This window comes from Diceros bicornis, chromosome 5 (genome assembly GCF_020826845.1).
Source record: "Diceros bicornis minor isolate mBicDic1 chromosome 5, mDicBic1.mat.cur, whole genome shotgun sequence".
NCBI lineage: Eukaryota > Metazoa > Chordata > Mammalia > Perissodactyla > Rhinocerotidae > Diceros > Diceros bicornis.
The window spans coordinates 75397232-75421693 of NC_080744.1; the positions used below are offsets into that span (position 1 = coordinate 75397232).

The window sequence follows — 24462 nt, forward strand, 5'->3', positions numbered from 1 at the left end:
TGGCATCTGAGAACATCAAAGAGACCTTGCCATGGAAACAGAAGCAAATATAGAACAAGGGGACAGTGTGTGGGTGTCAATAGGAAGCTGTACTTCCTATTGAGGATTTGGTGGAGGATTTGGTGGCAAGGTTCTATTGGAAGCATGAGATTTTTTGTGAGTTTTATAAAACTGAGAATTATCATGATATCCACTAACATCCATGTAAAATTAAAGCTGTCATATTAAACAGAAGGCATAGGAACTTATCTACTTTGTTTAATGATTTATTTGCCATCCAAAATAAATGGTCATCGACAGTATCCCATCCATCCACCTGTCCACCCTCTCTCACCCTCCCTTTTCTGTAACTCCTCAACCTTGAGCAGAAGAGCTTATTTACCTAAAAGCAGGACTCAGCCTAGTTGTGAAGGAGTCAGAGACCAGGAAGACAGGTCAGCGGCAGCCTTTGAAAGGTGGACCAAAGGCTCCGTGAGCAGAATCCCAACTAAGGTTCAGATTTTGACTGTTGTCAGATGCTTGCCATAATACCAAATGGTTCCATCGCCTCTGGAAGACACAGGAAAGCATTGCTGGTGAAGACAAACCACCAGGCATCTCTGCAGCATGTTTTGAAGAAGTGCTGCCGTCGGTCATTGATGTGCAGCTGGGGCCAAGAGCATCTTCAGCAGTTACTGCTGTGATCTGACCTCTCAGGTCTCATTAGTAAAATGAATCCTGAGGGGTTTGGCCCTGAGCACTGAGCCCAGCTCACAGATACCTGAACTGGCCATGGAGACCATGGGTGTAGCTGTCTCTGACCTAGTGTCCTGGTGACAGTGCATGCGCAGGGACAGGCATCACCCCCTCCTTGCCCTCATCTTCCTCAAGGACATCAAGGGCATCACTGAGACCACTGCTGGTCAGAAGCCGCTGTACAGTCGCAGACCACAGAGACACCAGCAATGGCCTGAGAGATGGCTACTTTTAGGCTAACATCTGACAACTGCTGCGGGAGGGTGGGACAGGCAGGTGTGCCCTTCAGGAGGCTGAAGGCCAAGCTCCTAACACACAGGCCTAGAAGCTGGACAATCCCATGTCCTGGCTTCGTTCTTCCTTGTCATCTACTTGACACCAAACTGGGACTTAGATCAGCCAGGAGCCGTGGGGCATGTGGGAAGAGTTTTGCTCCTGGAATTAGGAGCTCCCTGGGTTGGAATCCTGGCAGTGGCGATTACTTGGCCTTGTGACCATGGGCAGGTGACTTCTCTTTCTTTATCTCCATTTTTCTCATCTCTAAAGAAAAGTCTTTCTTTAGAAAGATGCTGAATATAAGGCCTGGCCCACAGGACAAACCAATGCCATGAGCATCCCCAGATGGAGGCCCCTTCCCTTGGCCCCACGCAGGCCTCCTTGTGTGAGGATACCTTGCACCCCTGCCCAGCACTGGACCTGCCCTTGAAGTTCTGCGTAATCACTTGTTTTGAATGAGTAATCCTCATGAATAGTCTCCTTGTGGCTCGCCCATGATGGAACAAGCTGAACTAACTAGGCAGAGCCAGGAAAACGTGTTCAGAGCTATTGTTAGCAAGAAACAGCACCACAGATGCACTGTCTGTGATTCACTGAGCAGCCACAGGGACTTCTGCTCAGCAGCGCCCCCTAAGGGCTCAAGTGTAGCATTGCAGTCAAGGTCCTCTTCAGTAGAGCTTTGCTTGCTGGTTCTAAACCCCAGCGGCATTAGTCCGTGCTTGGCAACCCTAACCCAAGGAGGACTGTGAGCCCACCTGTTGCATAGCGCTTCATCCATACAGGGTGAGTGCAGACAGTACTCACCACCCACCCAGCCCTGAGCAAGGAACCCCCACAGGTGAGCACCATCAATACAGCCTGAGAACTGTTATTTCTGTGTGACTACAAGGCAGATGCTCAACGTAATCTGTCCTGATGTTCCCAGTGAGCCAGATGGCCCCATGACCCCAGGATGAAGGGCAAAGCCTGGAGCCTGGCTACGCTGTGCGCCAGGCCTTCACCATCTGCCTTGCCTTCCTCCCAGCCACCAGCCCACCCCACCCCCATTTACACCGAGGCTCCACCTGAAGGGACGAGCCTTGTGTGAAGTCATCTCTGCCCACACTTGACTTGTTTGTGGAGTGGGATGGCCACTGTGCCATAATGGACAGGACCTGAACTCTGGTGTCCCACAGGCCTGGGTGCCGTCTCCACCCCTGCCTCTGCATCCTGTGACCTTAGCAAGCTCCTTAAGTTCTCCAAGACTCAGCCTTCTCATCTGTGAAATAGGGTTGAGAATATCAACCTCATGAGGTTGACTGAAGGTGCAGATAAATGAGAACCTCCTCTGTCCCTCAGTGGAAACCTTCTTTAAATGGGGCCTTGCCATTATAGAGCGAGGGTAGTGAGTGCTCTGAATCAGATCCGTCTGCCCAGCCTCACTATGACATGTCACTCCATGTCCCTCTCCCCACAGCCCGGCGTCTGGCCAAGTACCAGGAGGCAGACTCAGAGGACGAAGAGGCGGTGCCCAGAGGGGGCTCACTGCCCCAGCGAGGCAGCATTGGGAGCCACCAGAGCATCCGCATCATGCACAGGAGCCAGAGCACCAAGTCACACCGGCGTACGGGCAGTCGGGCCGAGGCCAAGCGGGCCAGCATGCTGTCCAAACACACGGCCTTCAGTAGCCCCATGGTGAGTCCAGCTCAGAGGACGACGGCCGCCCTGAGCCAGGGCATCACCACCTTTCCTTGCCACTGTCATTTCCCCGGTTCATCAGATGTGTCTGTGTCTATTAATACACACAAGCTCTTGCTGGAGGGTTGGCTCTGCTCAGTGAGCGGAAGTGTTTCTGGCCAACACCTTCTCCCCACACCACTGTATCTTTCCCAACACCACTGTACCTACAGCCCCTTCACCAAAGCTTCTAAGGCTGGAGGATTGCTGGTGAGCCACCCAAATGGGTGACAGAGAGGAAGTCTCTCCTGCCAAATGAAATGAATAAAACATCAGAGCAGCATGACAACTGTGAAAAAGCAAAGCCAAATGAAAAAAAAAAAATAGTTTTAATTAGATGAGCTCAAATCCAGTAAGCCTTCTCTCTCCCTTGCCTTGTCAGCTGCCCAAACATTTATGGACTATTCTCGTCAGGCAGGGAAATTTCCAGGAGTGAGTGTGTGAGTGACAACCTTTAAAACATCCTTTCACTTCTACGATGTTTCAAGAACAGAGAGGTCTGAATCCATTTTATTCACTCTGTGGTGGCCTCCTTCTTTTATGTTCTTCTGAACCCACATAGACGCTGCCGTTTAAATAGAGGTGATTGAGAATTGTGGTCGCTCACTGGTGGGTTTATACGGGGCACATGAGAGGGGCCTCTCACACTTGGCAGGGGGGACACTGCACTGAAACAAGTTTTCCTGACATTGATTTAGCAATATGAGTCAAGATTAGCAATATGAGTCAAGAATATTTGAAATGCTCAAACTTTCTGACCTAAGAATTTAGTGATTCAGTCAAAGATTTCTTTACACAGAAGTTGATAGTGTGTTATTTACATCAGCAAAACAGTGAAAAAAATGTATCCAGTGATAAAGGAATGGTCAAATAAATTATGCTACATTTTTTTTGAAGTTGCTAAAAATTGCATTGTCAAATAAATCTTAAAGGCCAGCGAAAGTTCAGACAATATAATATTTTGGGGAAAATGGAAACTGCCAATTTATGTATAAAATATTTTGATTACGTAAAATGTAAATGTATAGAAAAACAATTGGAAGGAAAGGCAGAAGCATGTTTTTCAAAAAGTATATGTTACTTTGAGGTGGTGGGATACAGATTTGTTAAATTTTCCCTATTATTTTCTAATTTTCAAGTCTTCCTGAGTAAGATATTTTAAATTAATATATACTTTTAGATGTATTACTTTATAATAAGAATATGTATATCATATTATGTGTAAGAATATATGCATTTCATTTCATATGTAAGATATATTCTTATACAATTAAAACTACACCTAATTTATCGTTATGTAAATGGCATATGTGTATGTGTGAGATGAAGGTGTGTTTATAGCTGATAATAAAATCAAGGTGCTTTTAATGGCTGCCAAGATGCTTGGCAGGTCACTGTGTCAGACTCACCCCTCAGGCTCTGTTTTCTTCCCAGGAGAAGGACATTGCACCCGACCCAAAGCTGTTTGAGAAGGTGAGCGAGTGCGACAGGTGTCTGGCCGTCGCAAGGCACCAGGAGCACCCACTGGCCCACCTCTCACCGGAGCTGTCTGACGTTTTCGACTTCTTCATTGCACTCACCATCTGCAACACAGTGGTTGTCACATCCCCAGATCAGCCACGACAAAAGGCGAGTTCTGGAGTATTCTTTCGAGCCTAACACGCCCCTGACCATCGGCACAGCCCCACTGTTGTCAGTCTTCCTGAGGGTAATGCACTTTCCTTTCCTGCAGGAGCTGCTCAGCACCACCTCAACAGGTTTAAGGGGAGGCAGCAGAGGGCTTCTTCATAGGGGCAAATAAGCTCTTTGGTTCTTCACTGCCTTCCCAGGCTGCAGTGGATGGGTGCCAGGATTGGGCCAAGTGAGAGAGGACAGACATCCTCCGACCCCAAGAAAGGAGGGGCACAGAGCTGCTGGCCTGGCCTGGGGGGGCAGGGGCAGGAGTGAGGCTGCCCTATACAACCTATGCAGAGCCTCAGGGTCCCAGATTCTCACAGGAGAGAGGACAGGACAGGCTCTGGGATGAGCTGCCTGGACTTGAATCCTGATTTCACTACTCAGCTGAGTGGCTTTAGACGAGCTGTTCCCCTCCTATGCCTCACAACTCTCATCTGGGACAGGAGGGTTGTGGTGCAGATTTACAGAAGGGGCTCGGAGTAGGGTTTGGCAGACGGTAAATGTATTTGACCTTAGTAAAGCCCTGTAACATTTTCATTCAAGAAGTGGTCGAGAATTAATCGGAGGTTACCTAAGGGGGTAGAAGCATACCGGTACCCAAGTTGGTTTTTGTTTGGGTTAACATTAAGGTTCTCTCTAAAGAGAGTAAAGTTTTATGTGCGAAAGGATCCTCTATAACCCAGGTGCTCCTCAGAAAGTCTCCAGGTGGGCCAGGTGGTGTGGGAGCCACCTAAGTGCGGATGTGCATAATACAGCGAGGCAACTTTAAATGGGTCAAAACAAAAGTGTTCTAGGGCTGGACGCATGCGTAGACCTGGCCCCTAAGCCCCCTGCTCTCCCAGCCCCTTCCCCACCTCCTGGGTCAGCCCTTCCAGCAGGTTCCACTGATGGAGCCCCTGGTGGGGGATGTGGGGTGAACAAGGGGTTCCCGGCCCTCTCTGCAGCAGGAGCATGTGGGCCCAGAAGATCCCGGTGGAAAGAACTCAAAGACAGGAAGCTTATGCTGCCAGCCTGGGCGAGAGCTGCCTCAGCATCTCACCTGGCCTCTGGCTTCTTCCACCACCCTGTATTCAATCCTTCTGGCGTGCATTTGGTGGGGTATTTGGTTTCTAGGTTAGACCCTGTCTGACAGACCTAGGCATCATTGCAATTACTGAATATGTGAGAGAGACCCCAACATAACTGAAGCCTGCCTCACACATGCAGTGAGTTCCACGTGAGGAGCAGACTATTCGATCACCCACCTCAGACTTTAAATGAATGTGTCTCTGCATGCATTTCTGTTACCACGCTTTAGTGAGTGCCACCTTTGAGGGTATTTGGAGCCACAGGAGCTCCACGTGGCTACCTGAATCCCCTGCCTGGATATGTAGCATATTTAAGTCATTATAGGAACAAATAAAAGCCCCTTTATCAAAATTGGTTCTGTGTACCTTGCTTTACCAAATACTTGACTTTTCTGGAGGCTATTTCTGTAATTCACAACTTTGGACACATGGGCAAAATTATGAAAATTTAAGATAACTATAATTCAGTGTTTTTATTGGTTCAACATTTGCTGTAATTCCATTTTCTAGCAAAAAATTAAAATAGATATATTATACCAGCATTATTTAACAGTACTCAAAGTGTTGCTCTGTTGCTCCATCATTGAGCTTTTGGAAACTTTAACAACTGTATGTAACTGTAATTTTGTTATTTTCATTTCTTATTAGAAGATATATAATTTGTGATTTAAAAAATTTGTTTAATGATTTGGATCTTGAATTTGTCTATGTATTTCCTTTGTTTAGAAAGATTCTTTTGGGTTTGGGAATGTTATTTGTATATTTAAATTTTTTATGGACATAATTCAAAAGGATGTATAAACTGGCCTTTTGTTAAATGATTTTTTATTTAAAAAAAAAAAAAAAAAGCTGGGGGCTGGCCCCATGACACAGTGGTTAAGTTTGGCACACTCCGCTTCGGCGGCCTGGGGTTCATGGGTTCGGATCCTGGGTGCAGACCTACACTACTCATCAGCCATGCTGTGGCAGTGTCCCATATACAAAGTAGAGGAAGACTGGCACAGATGTTAGTTCAGGGCTAATCTTCCTCAAGCAAAAAAAAAAAGAAAAGTTGGCTTTTGTGCCAGGCAATGCCAGGCAATGACAAGCCCACTCCTATGAACTTTTTCTGCAAAGCAGTGGGACACTGCAGTGAGTGAACAGCCAGCAGAGGAGGCAGTCTCAAAGCCTGCAGGGACCACCAGCCACACACTCCACTGAGTCAGTCTGGAGCCTCAGTTGTGGCTACCCTGGTGATCACATCCTAAAAGAACGAATACTGGATGACCTTTGTTTAAGTGAAGTGGAAAGGCCAAAGGATGGTCTCCAGGAAGCGATGCTGGCTCTGGCTGCAATTTTCATTGCATGCCCTGAAATCTGGAGAATGGGGGGTCTGTGCTTGGAGCCCCCACTGGGGAAGTTGAGGAGTGCCCTGTGATAGTCGGGGTGAGGCCTCTAGGGGACACTCCTCACCTGTTTTCTGACACTTCTCTGGCAGGTGAGGGGGAGGTGTGAGCTGAAGTCCCCCGTGAAGACGATAGAAGACTTCCTCCGGAGGTTCACGCCCAGCCGCCTGACCTCAGGCTGCAGCAGCACTGGGAGCCTGGCCACCAAGTCCACCCATAAGTCGGGGTCCAGCTTTCTGTCCACGCTGTCCAACAACAGCACGCTGCTCAAACTGGAGGAGAGGCTGGGCCAGCCAGCCCCAGCCATCACCAGCAATGGCTACAGCAGCGGGGCTGACGGCTGGGCCCCGGAGCGTGCCACCCGGGAGCAGGGGCAGGAATTGGAGCAGGTGCAGGAGCAGGAGCTGCGCTACGAGGCTGAGAGCCCTGACGAGGCTGCGCTCGTCTACGCCGCCCGGGCCTACAACTGTGCGCTTGCTGACCGGCTGCATGACCAGGTGTCGGTGGAGCTGCCCCACCTGGGCAGGCTCACCTTCGAGCTCCTGCATACACTGGGCTTCGACTCCATCCGCAAGAGGATGTCGGTGGTGATCCGGCACCCGCTCACCGATGAGATCAACGTCTACACCAAGGGGGCTGACTCGGTGATTATGGACCTGCTGCTGCCCTGCTCCTCAGGTATCCAGCTCCCTCGCTCAGCTACACTCCTAGCCCCAGGTGGAAGTCCCAAGAAATCAGCCCCTCCCCTAGTCCCTTCCCATGGATAAAGCGATTTTCATTAATCCTTTTTTAAGCAGTGCCCATCCGAGATCTGCCTCTCTGGATCACCCTTTCCTCCTTTGAAGGGTTGGAGTAGAATGCACTAGGGGAGGCGGGGGATGGAAGGCTTCAGTGCCTGAACTCCTCTCACAACAATGAGGGTGAGGCCAGGCATCAGGTTTTAAATCTAGACAATGAACGTTAAGAACTGTCAACACAAATAATCCATAATCAAGCTATAAATCAAAATTGAGGTGAGTTTATTATGAGCCATATTTGAGGACCGTGTAGCCCAGGGCCTTCCTCCTCCAAGGAAGGAAGGGCACCAAAGAAGTGGGGTGTACAGAGCTTATATACTGTCAAAGGGCATGTATCACATATGATTACAATGTCCCTTTTACAATGGTCACAAGATTGCCCTGCCGGCACAGGAATTGGTGGACACAGCAGGTAGCAGGTCTGTTGTCTCAAGCTTGGTGGTCACAGGATGAGTGCAGCAATCAAATCCTAGCCTAGAGAGAAATGCTTATCCTTAAGGCAATGCCAATGTGGGGGAAGTTGCATCCTTATCTTAAAGGCATTTGTTCTTGTCTTTGGGACATGGTAAAGCAGATATACAATGCATGTTCAAAGGTGACAGGCCCTTTTGGAAAAACAAGGTCAGGCCAAATTAGTTTTACACCAAATGGCTTCCTCATATGCTCCAATAAATCCTATTGCTTGCCATTTATTTATTAGAACTTTCAGACTAAAAGTTCCAGAAAGTTCCTTCTGTCCTGTGATTGACCAGACCTGGAACCTGTGAGGCCTAGGTCGCAGCTTTTAGCCCATTTGTGGAACTGCCTCAGGCCACAATAGGGGCCCAGGTAGTGGGGGCTGCTGGCCTCTCGCTGGCCACCCTCTGTCTCTGCTAGGGCAGTGCAGCCCTTTCCTAGTCTCTTTTGTGTACTAGAGTTCCATATAACTTTTGGGTTGGAAAAGAGGAGTTCAAAAACCACTGGTGTAGAGGGTGGAACTTTACCGAGCAGAAGGACTTCGCCTCTTTCCAGATACAGTTCTGGGCCTTGGATGGGAAGGACCTGGGTCCCCACTGTAAACCTGGTCACCCCCCCTGTGCACTCGGAGGACAAAGGAGTGCACATGTGACCTCTAGGGAGAGAAGCAGGGTGGAAGTGAGAATGCTGCTGGCAGATGGAGGCGGACCTGCCGTGGCTGGTGGCTGTGCTGTCTGACCCCTACAGCCTCTCTATCTGCTGTATCCTGGAAACAGCTCTAGGTACAACCTGCTGGGAAACCCTGTACCCTGGCTACGCCCTTCTGGAGCTCTGGGATGGAGCAAGGGAATGCCTTACTTCCCATGGTTCTCCATAATTGCAGTGCCTCAGAACAGGACATGTTCTCAGTGCCTTGGAACAGGACTCCTGTCTCCGAAGGCCAGGACCACTCCGTTGTGGAAAAGTGCCCTGGGGGATCTCTGCAGACAGGAAATCCGTTTTCCCATCACAGAGCTGTTGCCTCCCAAAGGCAGCTGAGCTAAATTTGCAAATGCGTCTCTAAAAACAGTTTGGATGGCCTTTGGTGGAGATAACCTCTTGGAGGGCAGGGTTTTGTCTTTCCACTCCTGCAGTGGTTCTGCCCTAGGGTGGACAGAGAATCCAGTTCACAGGCTGAGTTTGCATTCCAAGAGCCTTCTTCATTCTGAAATTTGATTTTTCATACACAATGAAGAAAAGCAGATAAATAGACAATTATCTGAGCGGATTTCCTTCTACTGTAAAAAAATCACCTTTGTCCTATTCCACAGCCTTGCAGTAAAGACAGTTTAATGGACTGCTGTGTTTCAGACTTTACCACGTACAGCAGGTCAGCGATAAGGTAAAAGGCCTGGACCAGCACTAGCAAGCAAGGGTAGGATGGGGGTGCAGGAGAGGCCTGGGGGGGGAAGGGAGCCCTGCTGAGCTGTTTGAGGGACACAGAGCAACCAAGAAGGCTGCTGCGGTTGGCACACTTGCACTTAGCTGGCAGTGCACTTTTTTAAATGGAGTAGAAAGTCTCAAATTTCTAGACAAAGCACAAACAAACAGAACTCTTATCACTCAGTCAACCTGAAGGTCAGGGGTGCAGGGAGCTCATATGCAGGCTGGAGCCTCGCAGCCCCCTCCACCGATCCTGCAACCCTGGTGTAGCTTTGCTATTGCGCCCACCTCCTCTGCTGCTGTCTGTCTCTTACTGTGGGTCCCTGGGAGAAAATTACCTTCCACGTCTAGGTAACTGCAGATGAGAAGGAGCAAAGGCTCCCATCTGTTGCACCATGGAAGAGACAGGTAAAAGAATGACACTGCCATAACACTCACATTGCCCAAATCGTGACATTGACAGGGCAAATTAAAAATAAGCAGTTTGTGCAGATCTCCACCTTCCTCTGGGAATTTCTAAGCAGTGTGTGGTTCAGACAGGTTTGGATAAGGAAGGTCTACATGTAGGCACCAGGCAAGCTAAGATTCATGACGATCAGAGACACCAGTGGTTTCCCAAGATAGGGGCTGTATGATGGCTCTGGGGTCATCTTGAAGTGTCCACCAGTAACACCCTGGCATTACGCATAAATCATTCAACTTTTACTGTGGGGTGTGGAGAGGAGCAGACCTGCAAATGGCTACCTGTGCTCTGGAAGCAGTGCTGTGGGCAAGCTGCTCTACCTGTGCAGGTGATAAAGTGAGGAGGACACACGAGTGTCACCCTCTGCATTTAATCCAACATCATTCTTCAAAGAGCTCACGACACGTTTATCAAATAAGGCACAAGGACATTAAGCTAATGGTGGACGTGACCATGTTAGACAGAATGTGTCAGATTTGCGAGACATGGCTGTGTCTTGCCTGCCCTGGCAGGAAGCTCTGTGGCATCAGATAGAACGCAGGGACTCTACCCACTGCAGTATCTGCAGACTTTTGTTCAAATTCCAGGTCTACATTTATGGGCAGAGGTGACCCTGGACAAGTCACTCACTCTCTCTGTGCCTCAGTTTCCCATCTATACAAAGGAAATCAGGATGCCAACGTCACAGGAAACTCCTGCCCAAGGCCCTAGCACAGTGCCTGGTGTGATACAGGCATAAAGCATAAGCTAGGTTCCTTTCCCTTTTCTCTGGCCCCTCCCCCTTAAGATTCACTCGCCTGTGGTTCAGTCTTTAAGTCTTTGTGGTCTTTAAGGCACAAACCCCTACACTGCTCCACCCTCCTGCAAGAGTGAGGATAGAGAGTATGCCGCCACCTCGCATGGGGCGTCACACATTGCTGCTGTTCAGTAAATCAATAAATGCATGCATGAACGAAGGAGGGAATTCACCTTCTTAATTTACCATCTTACTGAGATGAAACTACTTATTGGACAAGTAAATTTTTCTAAAGTATAGAAGAAATGGAAATATCACTTCAAGCAATTTAAAAACACACATTAAAATCATGAGTAGGAATGGGCATCTTCCCCTGCGGGCCCTTCACTGGGTCCTGAGCGTTGCCAGCGGTGTGTGGTGGGGACACAGGCTCAGCAGCCTGTGCTCCGCTGCAGTGGCCTGCACTGCTCAGCCAGAGCGGGGCTCCTCTCAGTCCTGCTGTGTCTTGAGGTCAGTGGACACGAGAGTCATCTTTACAGATTAACAGGAACTGTCACTATCTGGTACTGTGCCCCCAGCCCCTCCAGGACCCAGATGTGGCCTCAGGGACCTTCTGCATAGGCCCCTAAGGCCACCGCCACCTACCGAGCAGCAGAGACGCTAGGTAGCATTGATTCTGCCTCTGCAAGCGATGTTGCTCCATTACCCAATCAGCTGTGTTCTGGACACAGAATTCCTCCTAGGACCATAGGCAGAAAAGCCACAGGGGGTCTGGGCTGCCTTGTAGAATATCAGGAAGAAGAGGTTAGTATTGCATGAATACCACTTAAAATGCAGTGTGAATGTAAAAGGCCTATAGTCTGAGGTTTGCGCAGGAGAGCTGGGCTCACTGAATCCCTCTGGGCGTCCACCCTCCTGCTCCCTAGGACAGTGCTCAATACAATCTCCTTCTTAGGTCCCCTCAGCAACTCGGTGGTCGTCTGCTTTGAGCTTGAGTTCTTTGCACCCTCCTGACCCCTCCATCAGAATGTAGAGGGTTCACAGCATTCACAAAGAGCTGCTCCTGCAAAACCTGACATTGATTTTTCCCAGCGACCGTCCAGCCATTGGTGCAGTGGGGATCTGTAAGGGAGAAGTGACTGGCCTAAGAATGAGGAGCAAGGTCTTGCCAGAAGTGGCAGAGGAGCTGTGTGTCCTCGAGTCTGGAGGAGGGAGTAGAGGCAGTAGGGCAATCACTGCTTCTTTCCCTGCAGGGCTGGGTGGCCTCTGTCCCCAGGCCCTGCTGCAGATGGCCCTGCACAGAAACACCTCAGTGTGGCCTCCTGTGTGACCTTACCCTCGCCCAGGGCACCCAGGGTCCCGAGTGGCCCGGGCTGCCTCTTGCTCCGTTAGTTTTGTTCTGACCAGCGTGGTTAATCGCAGCATCGCACACCCTACATGCTGCTCCTTCCCTGGAGCACAGCCTTCTCCTCCCATCTCGGGACAACCAAAGTACTTTATGATTATTATTTGAATTCCAAAGTTTCTCAGACAGACATCTCTTTGCTCAAGGAATAATCAGAATCTGGAATAATGTTACCATGACCTTCTAAGAATGTTATCACAATATCAGGAGTAAATGGTAGCCAAAATTAAGATGACTTGGACCGTCATGTTTTCAGGAAATTTAAATTCCTAAAGCAAAGTAATCTAGGGCAGTGTTTCCCAACTCTCTCTTTTTTTTCATTATTGCCCCCTTAAGGAGCCTTTTTAGACATTTTTTTCCTAATTGTCCCCCTATGACATTGTAATGCCACAAATATGCTGTATATCTGTTTATGTACTCTATGTATATCTGTGCTTTATGCATAAAAAAGATTTTTTGCTCCCAAGAACCAATCTTTGGTCCCTTGGGTGTGCTGTCTTCTCTGTGGAGAACACATGTCCAGGAGGTAAGAGTGTTCCTCCCAGGTCCAGTATATAAAAGGGCCAACAGGTGTAGGAGACGGCCTTCCTCAGCCCAGGGACCTCGCCACTGATAAGTACGGTTGCCAGATTTAGCAAACAAAATATATTGAATGTCCAGTTCAATTTGAATTTCAGATAAACAACAAATAATGTATTCAATAAAAGTATGTCCTATGCAATGTTTGAGTATCTTATATTCTATCTGGCAAGACTACTGGTGTTCTGGGGATAGAAACTGCACTTTCTATTAAGTATGATTTTTCATAAACAGGGAAAGAATGTGCACCTCTATTTATGTCCACCTCCTGCATACAAAGATGCCAGATCACTCTTAATGAGGTTTTGTTTATATTAACTTCTCAGGGATATTAGAAACAGTCAAAAATATGAGGAGGTTCTTTTTAAAATAACAGCTAACTTTTACTTTAAATTTTATATGAAAAGTGTGTACTTTCTACAAGTGATGAAATAAACATGGAATAAATCTAGTGGTACAGAGGTTTCCCACATGTCCCTTATTGGAGGTTGCTGGAGTAAATCTCTGGGAAAGGATGCTCTTGTGACATTTCCTGCTAAATGAATTGCAACAAAATTCTGACCTAGCGTTGCAGTTGCAGCCACCTAGAGCAAGGCAGAAAGGCAAGGGCCACTTATTCCTCACTGGCCCCGAAACACACTCATACCCCAGTTTTGTCATGCATAAACTAAAGTGCCTTCTGCCTTCCCGCTCATAATTGTCGGCCCAAGAACATGGTGGAGTTAAGAAGGTGTGTGTCACATTGGCGTGGATTCCGCGGTTGGGTGAGGCTCAAAGCCAGCACTTGTGCAGTTGGGTAATAAGCAAAGCAGCAAGTCTGCTCCTCCTCTGTGTCTACAGAAAACAGAAAAAGGTGGATGTTTGGAGAACTCTTACTAGCTGAGAGCTAATTTCTTAGCTTTTTTTTTTTTAATTGTGATTAAAAAAACACATAACATAAAATTTGCCATCTTAACCATTTTTAAGCATACAATTCAGTAGCGTTAAGTATATTCACATTGCTGTGCAACAGATCTCCAGAACTTCTTCATCTTTCCAAACTGAAACTCTGTACCCATTGAACACTCTTCTTTTCTCCCCTCCCCCAGCCCTCCAACCACCATCTGACATTCTGTCTCTCTCAGTGTGACTGTAGAGACCTTATAGTGTGACTGTTTTCCGTGGGAAGCCAGCCCGGAAGCTGGGTGGAAAGAGCTTCCTAGTAGAACCTCTGGGATGGCGCTGAGCTCTCAGTGACGTAAACTGCGGCTTATGCAGAGTCATTTCAACACCATGCAGGGCTCCCAGAGGTTACTGGAGTGGTCCAGGGCATTCCGCTAGACTCTTGTTCTTACTCATCCGTGTTTCTGCTTCTACTCCAATCTAGATGACGCCAGAGGAAGGCATCAAAAGAAAATCCGAAGCACGACTCAGAACTACCTGAACCTGTACGCGGTGGAAGGCCTGCGCACCTTATGCATTGCCAAGAGGGTGAGTGGGGGCCGCTCTGCCAGGGGTGTGCTGACAGCGCCCCAGCAGTGCTCAGCACCTGCGGCCACTCATCAGTGTGTCTCACATAGGTTCTGAGTAAGGAAGAGTACGCCTGTTGGTTGCAAAGCCACTTAGAAGCAGAATCCTCCCTGGAAAACCGCGAGGAGCTCCTCTTTCAGTCTGCCGTCCGCCTGGAGACGAATCTGCATCTGTTAGGTAATTACACTTGTGACGCATTGTGGAGTTTAGAGATGCTCCTTGACAGGAGGCGACATGGCTCTAGCCACTGGCAGCTCCGCACGGGCCGGGCTTGATTTAAGGAGCCGCCTGCCCTGAGGCTAGCATGGCCTTCAGCTGGGACTTTCCTTGACTGAACGTTTCTCACCACGGTCCATTTCTGTGGAATTCCTTTTGTCCTCCACCAGGCACCCTGCAACGGCACCTGACTTGCCTCCCCTTAAACCCTGCTTTCCTACCGAAAATAGAGACGAGGAGGGAGGCTTCTCAACAGTTGATGCCCCCCAGCCCCGAAACAAAAAGAAACTGTTGGACCCCAGAAATGGCTGCACTTTAATTTACATCTTACGAGTGTTTCACAGATTCAGTTTGGACGAAAAGAAGACATTTTTACTAAAATGTGCCCATATTTGCTACAATGTTCATATTAGTACTCATAAAAGTATTTATTACTTTAATATTTATTTTAATATTTTGAAATAGTATTTATTGAAGCATTCTTAAATTAGCTGAGTCTCTGTATGTGTGCTCTACGTGTCCTCCCCAGGAACTAGTTGTGACCTGCTGTGTATACACACACTACACCCTGTGGTCTGATGGTCAGATGGTGCTCCGGGAGCACGAAGAAACAGGTTCCTCTTTCATTTCACACAGAAAGGCTGTAATTCATTTGGCCTTGTTCCCTGGCCAAACGAGTTGGGTTATCTATATATGCATATCTAATATAATATCTAATTCATATTAATTCATGTATGTAATATAATGTATACACACACGACACTATATAATATTCTGTTTTGCCTACGGTGTCCTGTAAGAGGCCTTGCACTACTCAGACAAGCCCCAGGATCCAGAGGCCCAGAGGCATCCTGAGCAGTATCCCTGGGGGTGAATTCAGTGAAACACTTGGAAAACAGCCGTGCCTTTGCTGGACGGCCTGATTTTGATTTACTGAACTAAGGCTGTTTACATCTAGAACTGCTTCTCTGAAAAACACTATTGATCAGACCTGTGGGATAGGCAAGGGGTCCCACTGGTTCTCCTGGCCCGCAGCACAGTACACACCTGCCCAACCCTTCACTGTGGAGCACTCTTCCCCGGTGGGCAGCTCCTCTCCCCCGACAGCTCTGACTTCTTGAATGGAGTGAAATCTGCCTTCTTCTAGTGGGCACTGGTCCCACTCCCTGGAGCAATGCAGACAGAATCTCTTCCCCTTTCCACAGGATGAGACCTCAGCTGTTTGAGGACACAGTTGTGAGCCCCTGAGCTGTCCTTTCTTCACCTGTATTTTCAGGCACGCCTACCTTACCTTCTTTCCGAGTCTAGGAGCCCTGGTTTGATTGTCCAGTCCTGACTCTGCCACTTACTGGCCATGAGGTCTTTTTTGCATCCCAGTTTCCTTTCTGCAGGGTAATAATCCTGTGGAGGTGAGCAGAGGGGGTGCAGTGAAGTGCTGAGCGAGGTGCAGGCAGAGTCCAGCCCTCAGCAGCAGTGTGGTGATGAGTCTCAGCTTACTGCTCTCACATCTGTTACAGCCTGGCTGGCCTCTTCTGTACAGACTCTCTCTGGTGGTTGGACATCCGTCACCTCCCTAGGCCCCCGTGCTATATCTCTGTTAACATGTCCTAAGTTTTTGATAGCCCTGGTACACCCTGGGCTCCTACTGAACTTGAGATCAATCCTCCTTCCTAGGTCTTTTTCACGGGAATTGCTTTCTAGCTTGGATTTTGTAATTCTTACTTAGGCAACTATGTAAACATCTAAAAGTAGAATTTTCTACTTATCCCTGTTCCATTTCTTTCTTTTGGGGTCAGGTCAGTGTCCTGGCTAGTAAAGTTTTTCAGAATTCTGATTCAGCCCCGTTCCACTGTCATCCTGAGGCTGATGCTTCCCTCCAGGAGTGTGTTAGAATGGCTCTGAGATGGGTCAGTTAAGGAACCACTGGATTGTCCATAGTGGGCACCAGCAGTGTGCTGGAGCCTGCTCATGCCTGTTGGTGAGACCTTGTTGATAAATTTTGGGGAATGTTGCAATCACCGTTTGCTGTTTTGCATGAATTTTCAGGAATTTTGCATAGCCTTTGATGCTATGTTGATAGCTTGAAATCCAAGCCAAGGTGAGGGTATTTACACCACAGAAATGGGTAAATGCAGCAAACAGCCTCCCTCCTGTAAGCTGGTTGTTAAACACATACCATCTCCTGCAGCCTGAGATAGTTATGGTTCAGAGGCGAGGCCTGAGCTGGAGAACAGGAAAGCCACGACCGTGGTGCTCAGCACAGCTTTATCCATGGGCACATATCCCAACTCCTCAGATTCGTTTCTGAGAAATGTGAAGTGAGCTGTTTATATTTTTAATATCCCAAACCCAAATACCCGTTTCTAAATCTTTTCACTTAGGTTCTTATGTTAAATAACATCAGAGAACCACAAAAGAAGGACCGCCATTCACACTGTGTCCTTGAAATTTTCTTTTCCATAATGTTCTGGCCAAGAACCTAAATTCAAAGGAAAACATTCTGCTCACTTTCCTCCGCATTCTTGCTAGTTTCTCCAAGTGTCGTCTGAAACTCCTCAGTTGGTGAAATCTTTCCCCTTCCATTAGAAGCTGCCTGACGTCTGAGCACAGTGAAGCCTGGTGGCTTTAGCTTGAACCCTACCACCTACCCTTGTTGTAATAACCAAAGTGCCAGGCTCCCCAAGGATCAGGTTGTAAAGAAGGTGGCATTTACTCAAAGTCACATAAATTATATTACAAGCAAGCTACCTTGGAGAGCTGGAGAAAGATGCTGTGCCTCCAGATCATTTTAAAAGGACTATTCCCTCGAATTTACTCTTTATCCTCAGCTGTATTTCGTGCTGAGACAGACACACTTTCCATAACTCTATTTCTAATTTCAATAATATGCTGTGTTTGATTCAAACCTGCACATTATATAGGTGAGGGTCAGTCAAGTGACCAAGTAGGGGGCCTGTTACTTTGGCGAATTAGCTCCTGAAATAAAGAAGCTATATTTTCAAGGTGTTAGGTCTTCCCTGAAAAGAGGCAAACTCCCTCTGGACTGGAATTTATCTGTGAGGGCTTCCCTGCTTTCTTTCTTGGTGGACATTTACCAAGGAGCCCTGGCTGAGTGGCTGGGATACAGAGACAGGAGACACAGTCCCTTCTGCAGGAAGTTGCCGTCTAGTGAAGGGTGGCAGCTGGTTGAGTTATACATGAAACACCTTCGTAGAAACCGTATCCCAGAGCAGACGTGCAGCTCAGAGGTTTGGAGCATGAGAGACACCGTGCGTGGAATGCTGGCCCTTCTCTTGTGAACTCACGTCCCTCGGGTTTGCTTTCCACATCTGTGTGATGGGGGTAATTGTAGTGCTCACATCTTAGGGATGCTGCCCATATTTTTGCCTGGCAAAATGTAATCCATCAAAGTTAGCCATCATTGTGATTATTCCATAATCATTATTGTTAGCATTAAGTATGAACAAGGCCCCTGTGAACACACGGAGGCAGGCCTGATCACCCCTCCCTCTTTCTCCAGATGTCAGGGAACATGTCACAGCAGAAGTGACACTTAGGATGCCCTGAACGATGTCAACTCTGTTGGATGGTGAGGATAAGGAGTCAGAGACCAGGCACACACTCTCTCCGCATGCTAGAGCCAGAGGGCTGCGGGAGGGAAGAGGCCAAGACCAGACAGCCTCCCGGTGCTTGGGCGGTCAGGGGCGTGCCCACAGTGAGCATGGAGTGTAATGTGGTTTCATTCCTAAGCAGACCTCGAGCCCCACACCCCTGCCTGGTCCTTCTTGTGGTGACTCCATGGTTCAGAGCAGAGGGTAGGATATCCCTTCCTCCTTTCTGGGCCCTTCCCAAGTTCCTACTTAGCTTTCCAGTACATTCCTCAAGTGGGAGGTAGGCCCAGGTCCAACACACCGCACAGGCTGCATGAGATGGAAAGGAAAAGACCTTGCCCCTGAGGGGGTCGCTTCTGGGGAGCTGGTGATGCTGTTTCCTGACCTCAGGGCTGTTACACAAGTGTGTGATTTGTGAAGGCCCATCGAAGGGTATCATTTAGGAAATGGGCACTTTTTGTACGTGTATTATACCTTGACTCCATCCTCCCTGCACCTGCCATCTTGTCCGTTCTAGGAGGAGAAAGGTAATTGGTGTCTCTCTTAGTCATTTGAGGCTGCTATAACAAAATATACAGACAGGGTGGCTTAAACATGGGACTTTCATTTCTCACAGTTCTGGAGGCTGGAAGTCTCAGATCAAGGCGCCTGCCAATTTGGTTCCTGGTGTGGAGCCTCTTCCTGGTTTGCAGATGCCTGCCTTTGTTCTGTATCCTCTCATAATGGAGAAAGATCATCTCTTGTGTCTCTTCTTATAAGGGCACTAATCCCATTCATGAGGGCTCCACCCTCATGACCTAATCACTTTCCAAAGGCCCCACCTCCTAATACCATCACATTGGGAATTAGGGCTTTAATATATGTATTTTGGGGGAACTCATTCAGTCCATGGCCATGTCCCAGCACAGGGAATCATGTGGCATAAAAGAGAAAAGCAGGGGCCGGCCCTGTGGCTTAGCGGTTAAGTGTGCCTACTCCGCTACTGGCAGCCCGGGTTCAGATCCCGGGCGCGCACCGACGCACCGCTTCTCCAGCCATGCTGCGGCCACGTCCCACATACAGCAATGAGAAGGATGTGCAACTACGACATACATCTATCTACTAGGGCTTTGGGGAAAAAAAGGAGGAGGATTGGCAATAGATGTTAGCTCAGAGACGGTCTTCCTCAGCAAAAAGAGGAGGATTAGCATGGATGTTAGCTCAGGGCTCATCTTCCTCACAAAAAAAAAAAAAGAGAGAGAAAAGCAGGGCTGACGAAGAGCCTTCAGTCAATGCTGCGCTTCTAGAGGGAAAGTAGAGACCATCTCACCAAGTTGGAAACAGATGAAAACACTGATGCTGGCCTAGAGAGCACATTTCTGCACTGAATGGTGTATTTTTCCCAATATACTGAGACCTACATGGGAAAATTCACCTCTTATTCATTATATTTGTGGAAAAAGTACATTCAAGATATTGTTGCTTTCAAGCAATAATGGTCTGTTTCGAGCATTGCTGAGAGCAAACATTGTGGATGTCATTCACCAGAAGCTTTATATGGGATAGGTCATTTTTAAAAGTTTTCCATCCCTCAGAATATGATCATGCCCACTGTCTCCCCACAAGCTTTGTTTCCAAGTTGTCTATAAAGGTCAAAGTTAGCTGTGTGTTAGAAAGCATTGGAGGTGCTTTGTTGTAGGTACAAGAATTTATGTTCAGTGCCTCACAGTTATTCCTATGCATCCTTGACTGTGCTGAGTCAAGAGAGCTATTATAAGTGTCCACCACTGTCCTGAAATGATGAATCATCAAAGAGTGCTTCCAAATAAGACAGACCTCAAGCAGATCCCAGTCTACAGGGCCATGTCGGCATCTTTGGTGTGTTGGTGCATGGCATTCATGCCCCATCAGGGTCTGGGGGCATGTGAAGGGGGGCTCACATGCACTGTTGTACGTTGACCAGGTGCCACTGGGATTGAAGACCGCCTGCAGGATGGAGTCCCCGAAACCATTACTAAATTACGTCAAGCAGGCCTGCAGATTTGGGTTCTCACTGGTGACAAACAAGAAACAGCCATTAACATTGCGTACGCCTGCAAACTGCTGGACCACGATGAGGAAGTCATCACCCTGAATGCCGAATCCCAGGTAGGTGGATTGTGGGGAGGCCCTGCTCTGCCTGGGGTAGCCATATGCCAGACTAGCCCCCACAGCAGAGCTCTGTGGGAAGACCACCAGGGAACCTCCATTTCTGGCAGCTGCTTTGAGGTGGGCCTTTGCCCTCTGCCTCTCTGTTTGCACCTGTCTTATGTTTCTAGCACTTAGAACATGCTCTTCATTGCCTTGGAAGGCGTGGAATTTGCTGGGGTTTCTTAGTTTAAAAGGAACACACATCTGGGCTTTATTAATGCAAAGTTTAACCTCCGTTTTCCTGACAAACTATCAATGTCAACAGTATCAGAAAATTTTTTCATGAGGTGACATGGAGCCTTAGGACACACTGAAGTCCTCAGGACGGCATGGGCTGTCTCATGGATGCCCCAGTGGGCACTGAGGGTTTTCATCCAGTCACATTTATCAATTTAAATCCCCCAGCATGTAGGGAGTACCTACTTCTCATAAGGCCCTGGTCTACGCTCTCATTCCTCCAGTGAGTTCCCACTTGAAGCATTTCCTCAAGCTAGGTGATGAAGTCTGATTCATCATCTTTTTCTTTTATGGATCATGCTTTATGTGTCACATCTAAGATGAGTCTAACCACAAATATTTTTCCTGTATTTTCTCCTAAAATTTTTATAGTTTAATGTCTCACCTTTAGACATATTCTATTTTGTGTAGAATTTTGTAAGGTGTGAGATTTATGTCAAACTTCATTTTTCTGCATGTAGCTGTCCAATTAATCCAGCACCTTTTGTTGAAAGTCTGTCTTTTTTCCATTGAATTGTCTTTACACCATTGTTGAAAATCAGTTGGTCATATTTGTGTGGATCTATGTCTAGACTTTCTATTCTGTTCCCTTGATCGATATGTCTGTCCCTTCGCCAATACTCTGTTGTCCTGTGTTTTTTTTTAAAGTCTTAAAATTGGTAGTGTTTTGTTTAATTTCCAAGTATTTGGAGATTTTCCTGTTGTTTTTCTGTTATTGATTTCTATTTTAATTCCATTATGGTCATAGAATATGCTTTTTATGATTTTAATTCTCTTAAATTTGTTAATTTTTTTTTAATGACCCAGGGTGTGGTCTATGTTGGTGAATGTCCCTATGCACCTGAAAAGAAGGTGTATTCTGCTGTGTTGTTGGCTGGTGGATCAGTTAGATCCAGTTGGTAGATGGTATGGTTCAATTCTTATATAATGCGGGTCTGCAAACTGTGGCCTATGGGCCAAATCCAACCCATCACCTATTTCTATAAATAAAGTTTTATTTGAACACAGCCTTGGCCTTGTTTTTAGGTACAATAATTGGCTATTTTCATGCTATAATGGCAGTGTTGAGAAGTTGGAACAGAGACCAAATGACTTGAAAAACCTAAAATACTTGCTCTCTGGCTCAACACAGTCACTCCAGTTATTTTGATTTGTGTTTGCATAGTGTATCTTTTTCCATCCTTTGGTTTTTAATCTACCTAATAGCATTATATTCGAAATGAGGTTTTTTGGTAAGTAGATCATGTTTTTGAGCATTCTGACAGTCCCTTTTAATTGATTTGCTTAGATCATTTACATTTAGTGTAGTTATCAATATGTTTGGATTCAGGTCTAGCATTTTCTTTTTTGTTTTCTTCTCTTTGTTTTTGGTTCCTCCATTCCCTTTCCTATCTTCTTTTGGGTTATTTGAACATTTTTTAGTATTTTATTTTAATTTGTCTATTATGTTTTGACAGCATCACTTTGCTTAACTTTTTTAGTGTTTTTTCTAGAGATTATAGTATGCATACTTAAATTCTCAGTCTACTTAGGATCATTCTTTTGTCACTTCCAGTGGAATGAAGAAATCTTGTCACTGCATATGCCTGTCTACTCTTCCCACTTATGAGATAGGTGTCTTATATATTATGGCTACAAACATTGAAATCCTCATCAGATAATATTATAATTTTTGCTTTCAATCAAAAAGCCTATTTTAAAGAACTCAAGAGCAAAAGAACAGTGCATTATATTTACATAAATATTTACAATTTCTGTTCTTCTTCTTTCATTCCTGATTTCCAAGTTGCCTTGTGGCATAATTTTCCTTTTGTCGAAAGAGCTTTGTTTAGCAATTCCCTTAGAGGAGACCTACTGGCAACAAATTGTCTTACTTTTCTTCATCAGAGAATGTCTTTATTTCACGAGGTTTCTAGTGAGAAATCAACAGTTATCTGAGTCATTGTTACCCTATGACTAATGAATCGTTTTTATCTGGCTGTTTTTGAATTTTTTTCTGTCTTTAGTTTTGATCAGTTTGATTATGATGTGTTTGGGCATGGATTTCTTTAGATTTATACTCTGGGATTTGCTAAGCTTCTTGAATCTGTGGGGTTATGTCTTTCACCAAATTTGGTAAGTTTTCAGCCATCATTTCTTCAAACATGTTTTCTGCATTGCACTCGCTCTTCTGTAAGACTGATGACATGAATGTTAGGCCTTCTGGTATTGTCTGAGAGGTCCCTTATTGCTCTCTTCATTTTTTCAATTTTTTTCTCTCTTGTTCAAATTGGATAATTGATCTATCTTTGAAGTCACTAACTTTTTCTTTTGTTACCTTCATTCTGCTATTGAGCCCATTTAGTGAGATTTTTAAAAATAAACTTTATATATAGAACGGTTTTAGATTTACAGAAAAATTGTGAAGATAGCACTGAGAGTTCCTGTATAATCCATACCCAATGTTTCCTATTATTAACATCTTTGAATTATTACTTACTAAAATCCATACTATATTCAGATTGCCTTAATTTTTACTTAATGTTCTTTCTGTGTTCCAGGATCTCATCCAAAATGCCACATTGCATTTAGTCATTGTGTCTCCTTAGGCTCTTACTGGCTTTAACAGTTTCTCAACTTTCTTTGTTTTTGATGACCTTGACAGTTTTGAGGAGTACTGGTCAGGTATTTTGTAGAATGCCCTGATATGGGAATTTGTCTGATTTTTTTCTCGTGAGTAGGGCTGTGGGTTTTGGGGAAGAAGACCACAAGCATAAAGTGCCATTTTCATCGTTTCGTCACATCATGTCAAGGGTACGTCCTATCAACATGAATTATCACTGTTACGTTTGTCAGATTTCTCCACTGTAAACTAATTCTTTTAACCCTTTCCATACTGTACTCTTTGGAAGAAGGTCACTGTGTACAGCTCACACTTAAGGAGTGTGGAGTTATAGTCCCCCTCCCTGAAGGCAGAGTATCTACATAAATTATTTAGAATCCAGTGAGTTTCTTATTTTGCTTAATGTTGTTTTTTGTTTTTAAAATTTCTATTTGGTTCTTCTTTATATCTTCTGTTTTTTTCCTGAGACTTCCTTTCTATTCATTTCCAGAATGTCCACTCTTACTTCTTGGAGGATTTTTATAAAGACTTCTTCAGAGTCTTTGTCAGGTAATTCCAGTATCTGTATCATCTTGGCTTTGGCTTCTGTTCATTATCTTTTTCCACGTGCATTGAGAATTTCCTGGTTCTTTGTATGCTGATAAATTTTGGGTTGTATTGTGGGCATTTTGATTGGCATTCTGGTCATTTTTGAATTCCATGGAGAATGTGGATATTTTTTTAGGCAGGTAATCAACCCTCTTGGGTTCACGCTGCCTGCTCTGAACAGCCTCTGGGTGTTGGTTGCAGTGTCAGTTTTGTTCAGCCTTTGCCCAGCTGTTAGAACCTGTCTCACATTTTTGCCACCCTGAGGTCAGTTTGGAACTTGAGTGACAGTCTATCCCAGAGTTCAATTCTGAAACTGTTACACCGTTTAGGGTCATGTCCATGCAGGCACAGCTTGTGGGTGAGCCCGAGAATTAATAAACTACATTATGGGGTCAGTTAGCCAAGCTCCTCCCTCTTCACAATCTTTCTAGTACTTTCTGGTTCTCTCGGGCTCCCTTTTTCAATCCTCTGGCAAGAAAGCTGGAGTTTGAGTTACCTTGCTCTGCTTTGTGCCTCTGCACTGACACCTACCTCCAAGGCCAAGTGAGGGCAGAACAGAAAGAAAAAAGGCAACAGTTATTCTGCCATCATGGGACCACAGCTTCTCTGATAGAAGGGAAGGTCCGTCTCCCTCAGAGTCTTTGGTGCAGACGGTCCTGCTGCCACTGCTGTTCTTGCTGCTGCCACCATAGCAACATTGCCTGGGATTGGGGTCAAGAGAATAGAGATAAAATAAATTAAAATGGGATTTCCTCCAATTCTCTGAGCACGGGGCGTTCTCTTTCTCACTCCTCAACCAGACCTTGCCGGGCTTCT

General features: G+C 46.3%; 1 protein-coding gene across 1 annotated transcript in view; it reads left to right on the forward strand.

The window, feature by feature from the left end:
- ATP10A (ATPase phospholipid transporting 10A (putative)) overlaps positions 1-24462 on the forward strand; it is a 157186-nt gene that overhangs the window by 120019 nt on the left and 12705 nt on the right. The window contains exons 8-13 of the mRNA XM_058542250.1: positions 2468-2685; positions 4162-4356; positions 6949-7534; positions 14081-14184; positions 14274-14400; positions 19993-20177. Of these exons, the coding sequence (XP_058398233.1) occupies positions 2468-2685; positions 4162-4356; positions 6949-7534; positions 14081-14184; positions 14274-14400; positions 19993-20177 (1415 nt within the window). The remainder of the gene's footprint in view (positions 1-2467; positions 2686-4161; positions 4357-6948; positions 7535-14080; positions 14185-14273; positions 14401-19992; positions 20178-24462) is intronic.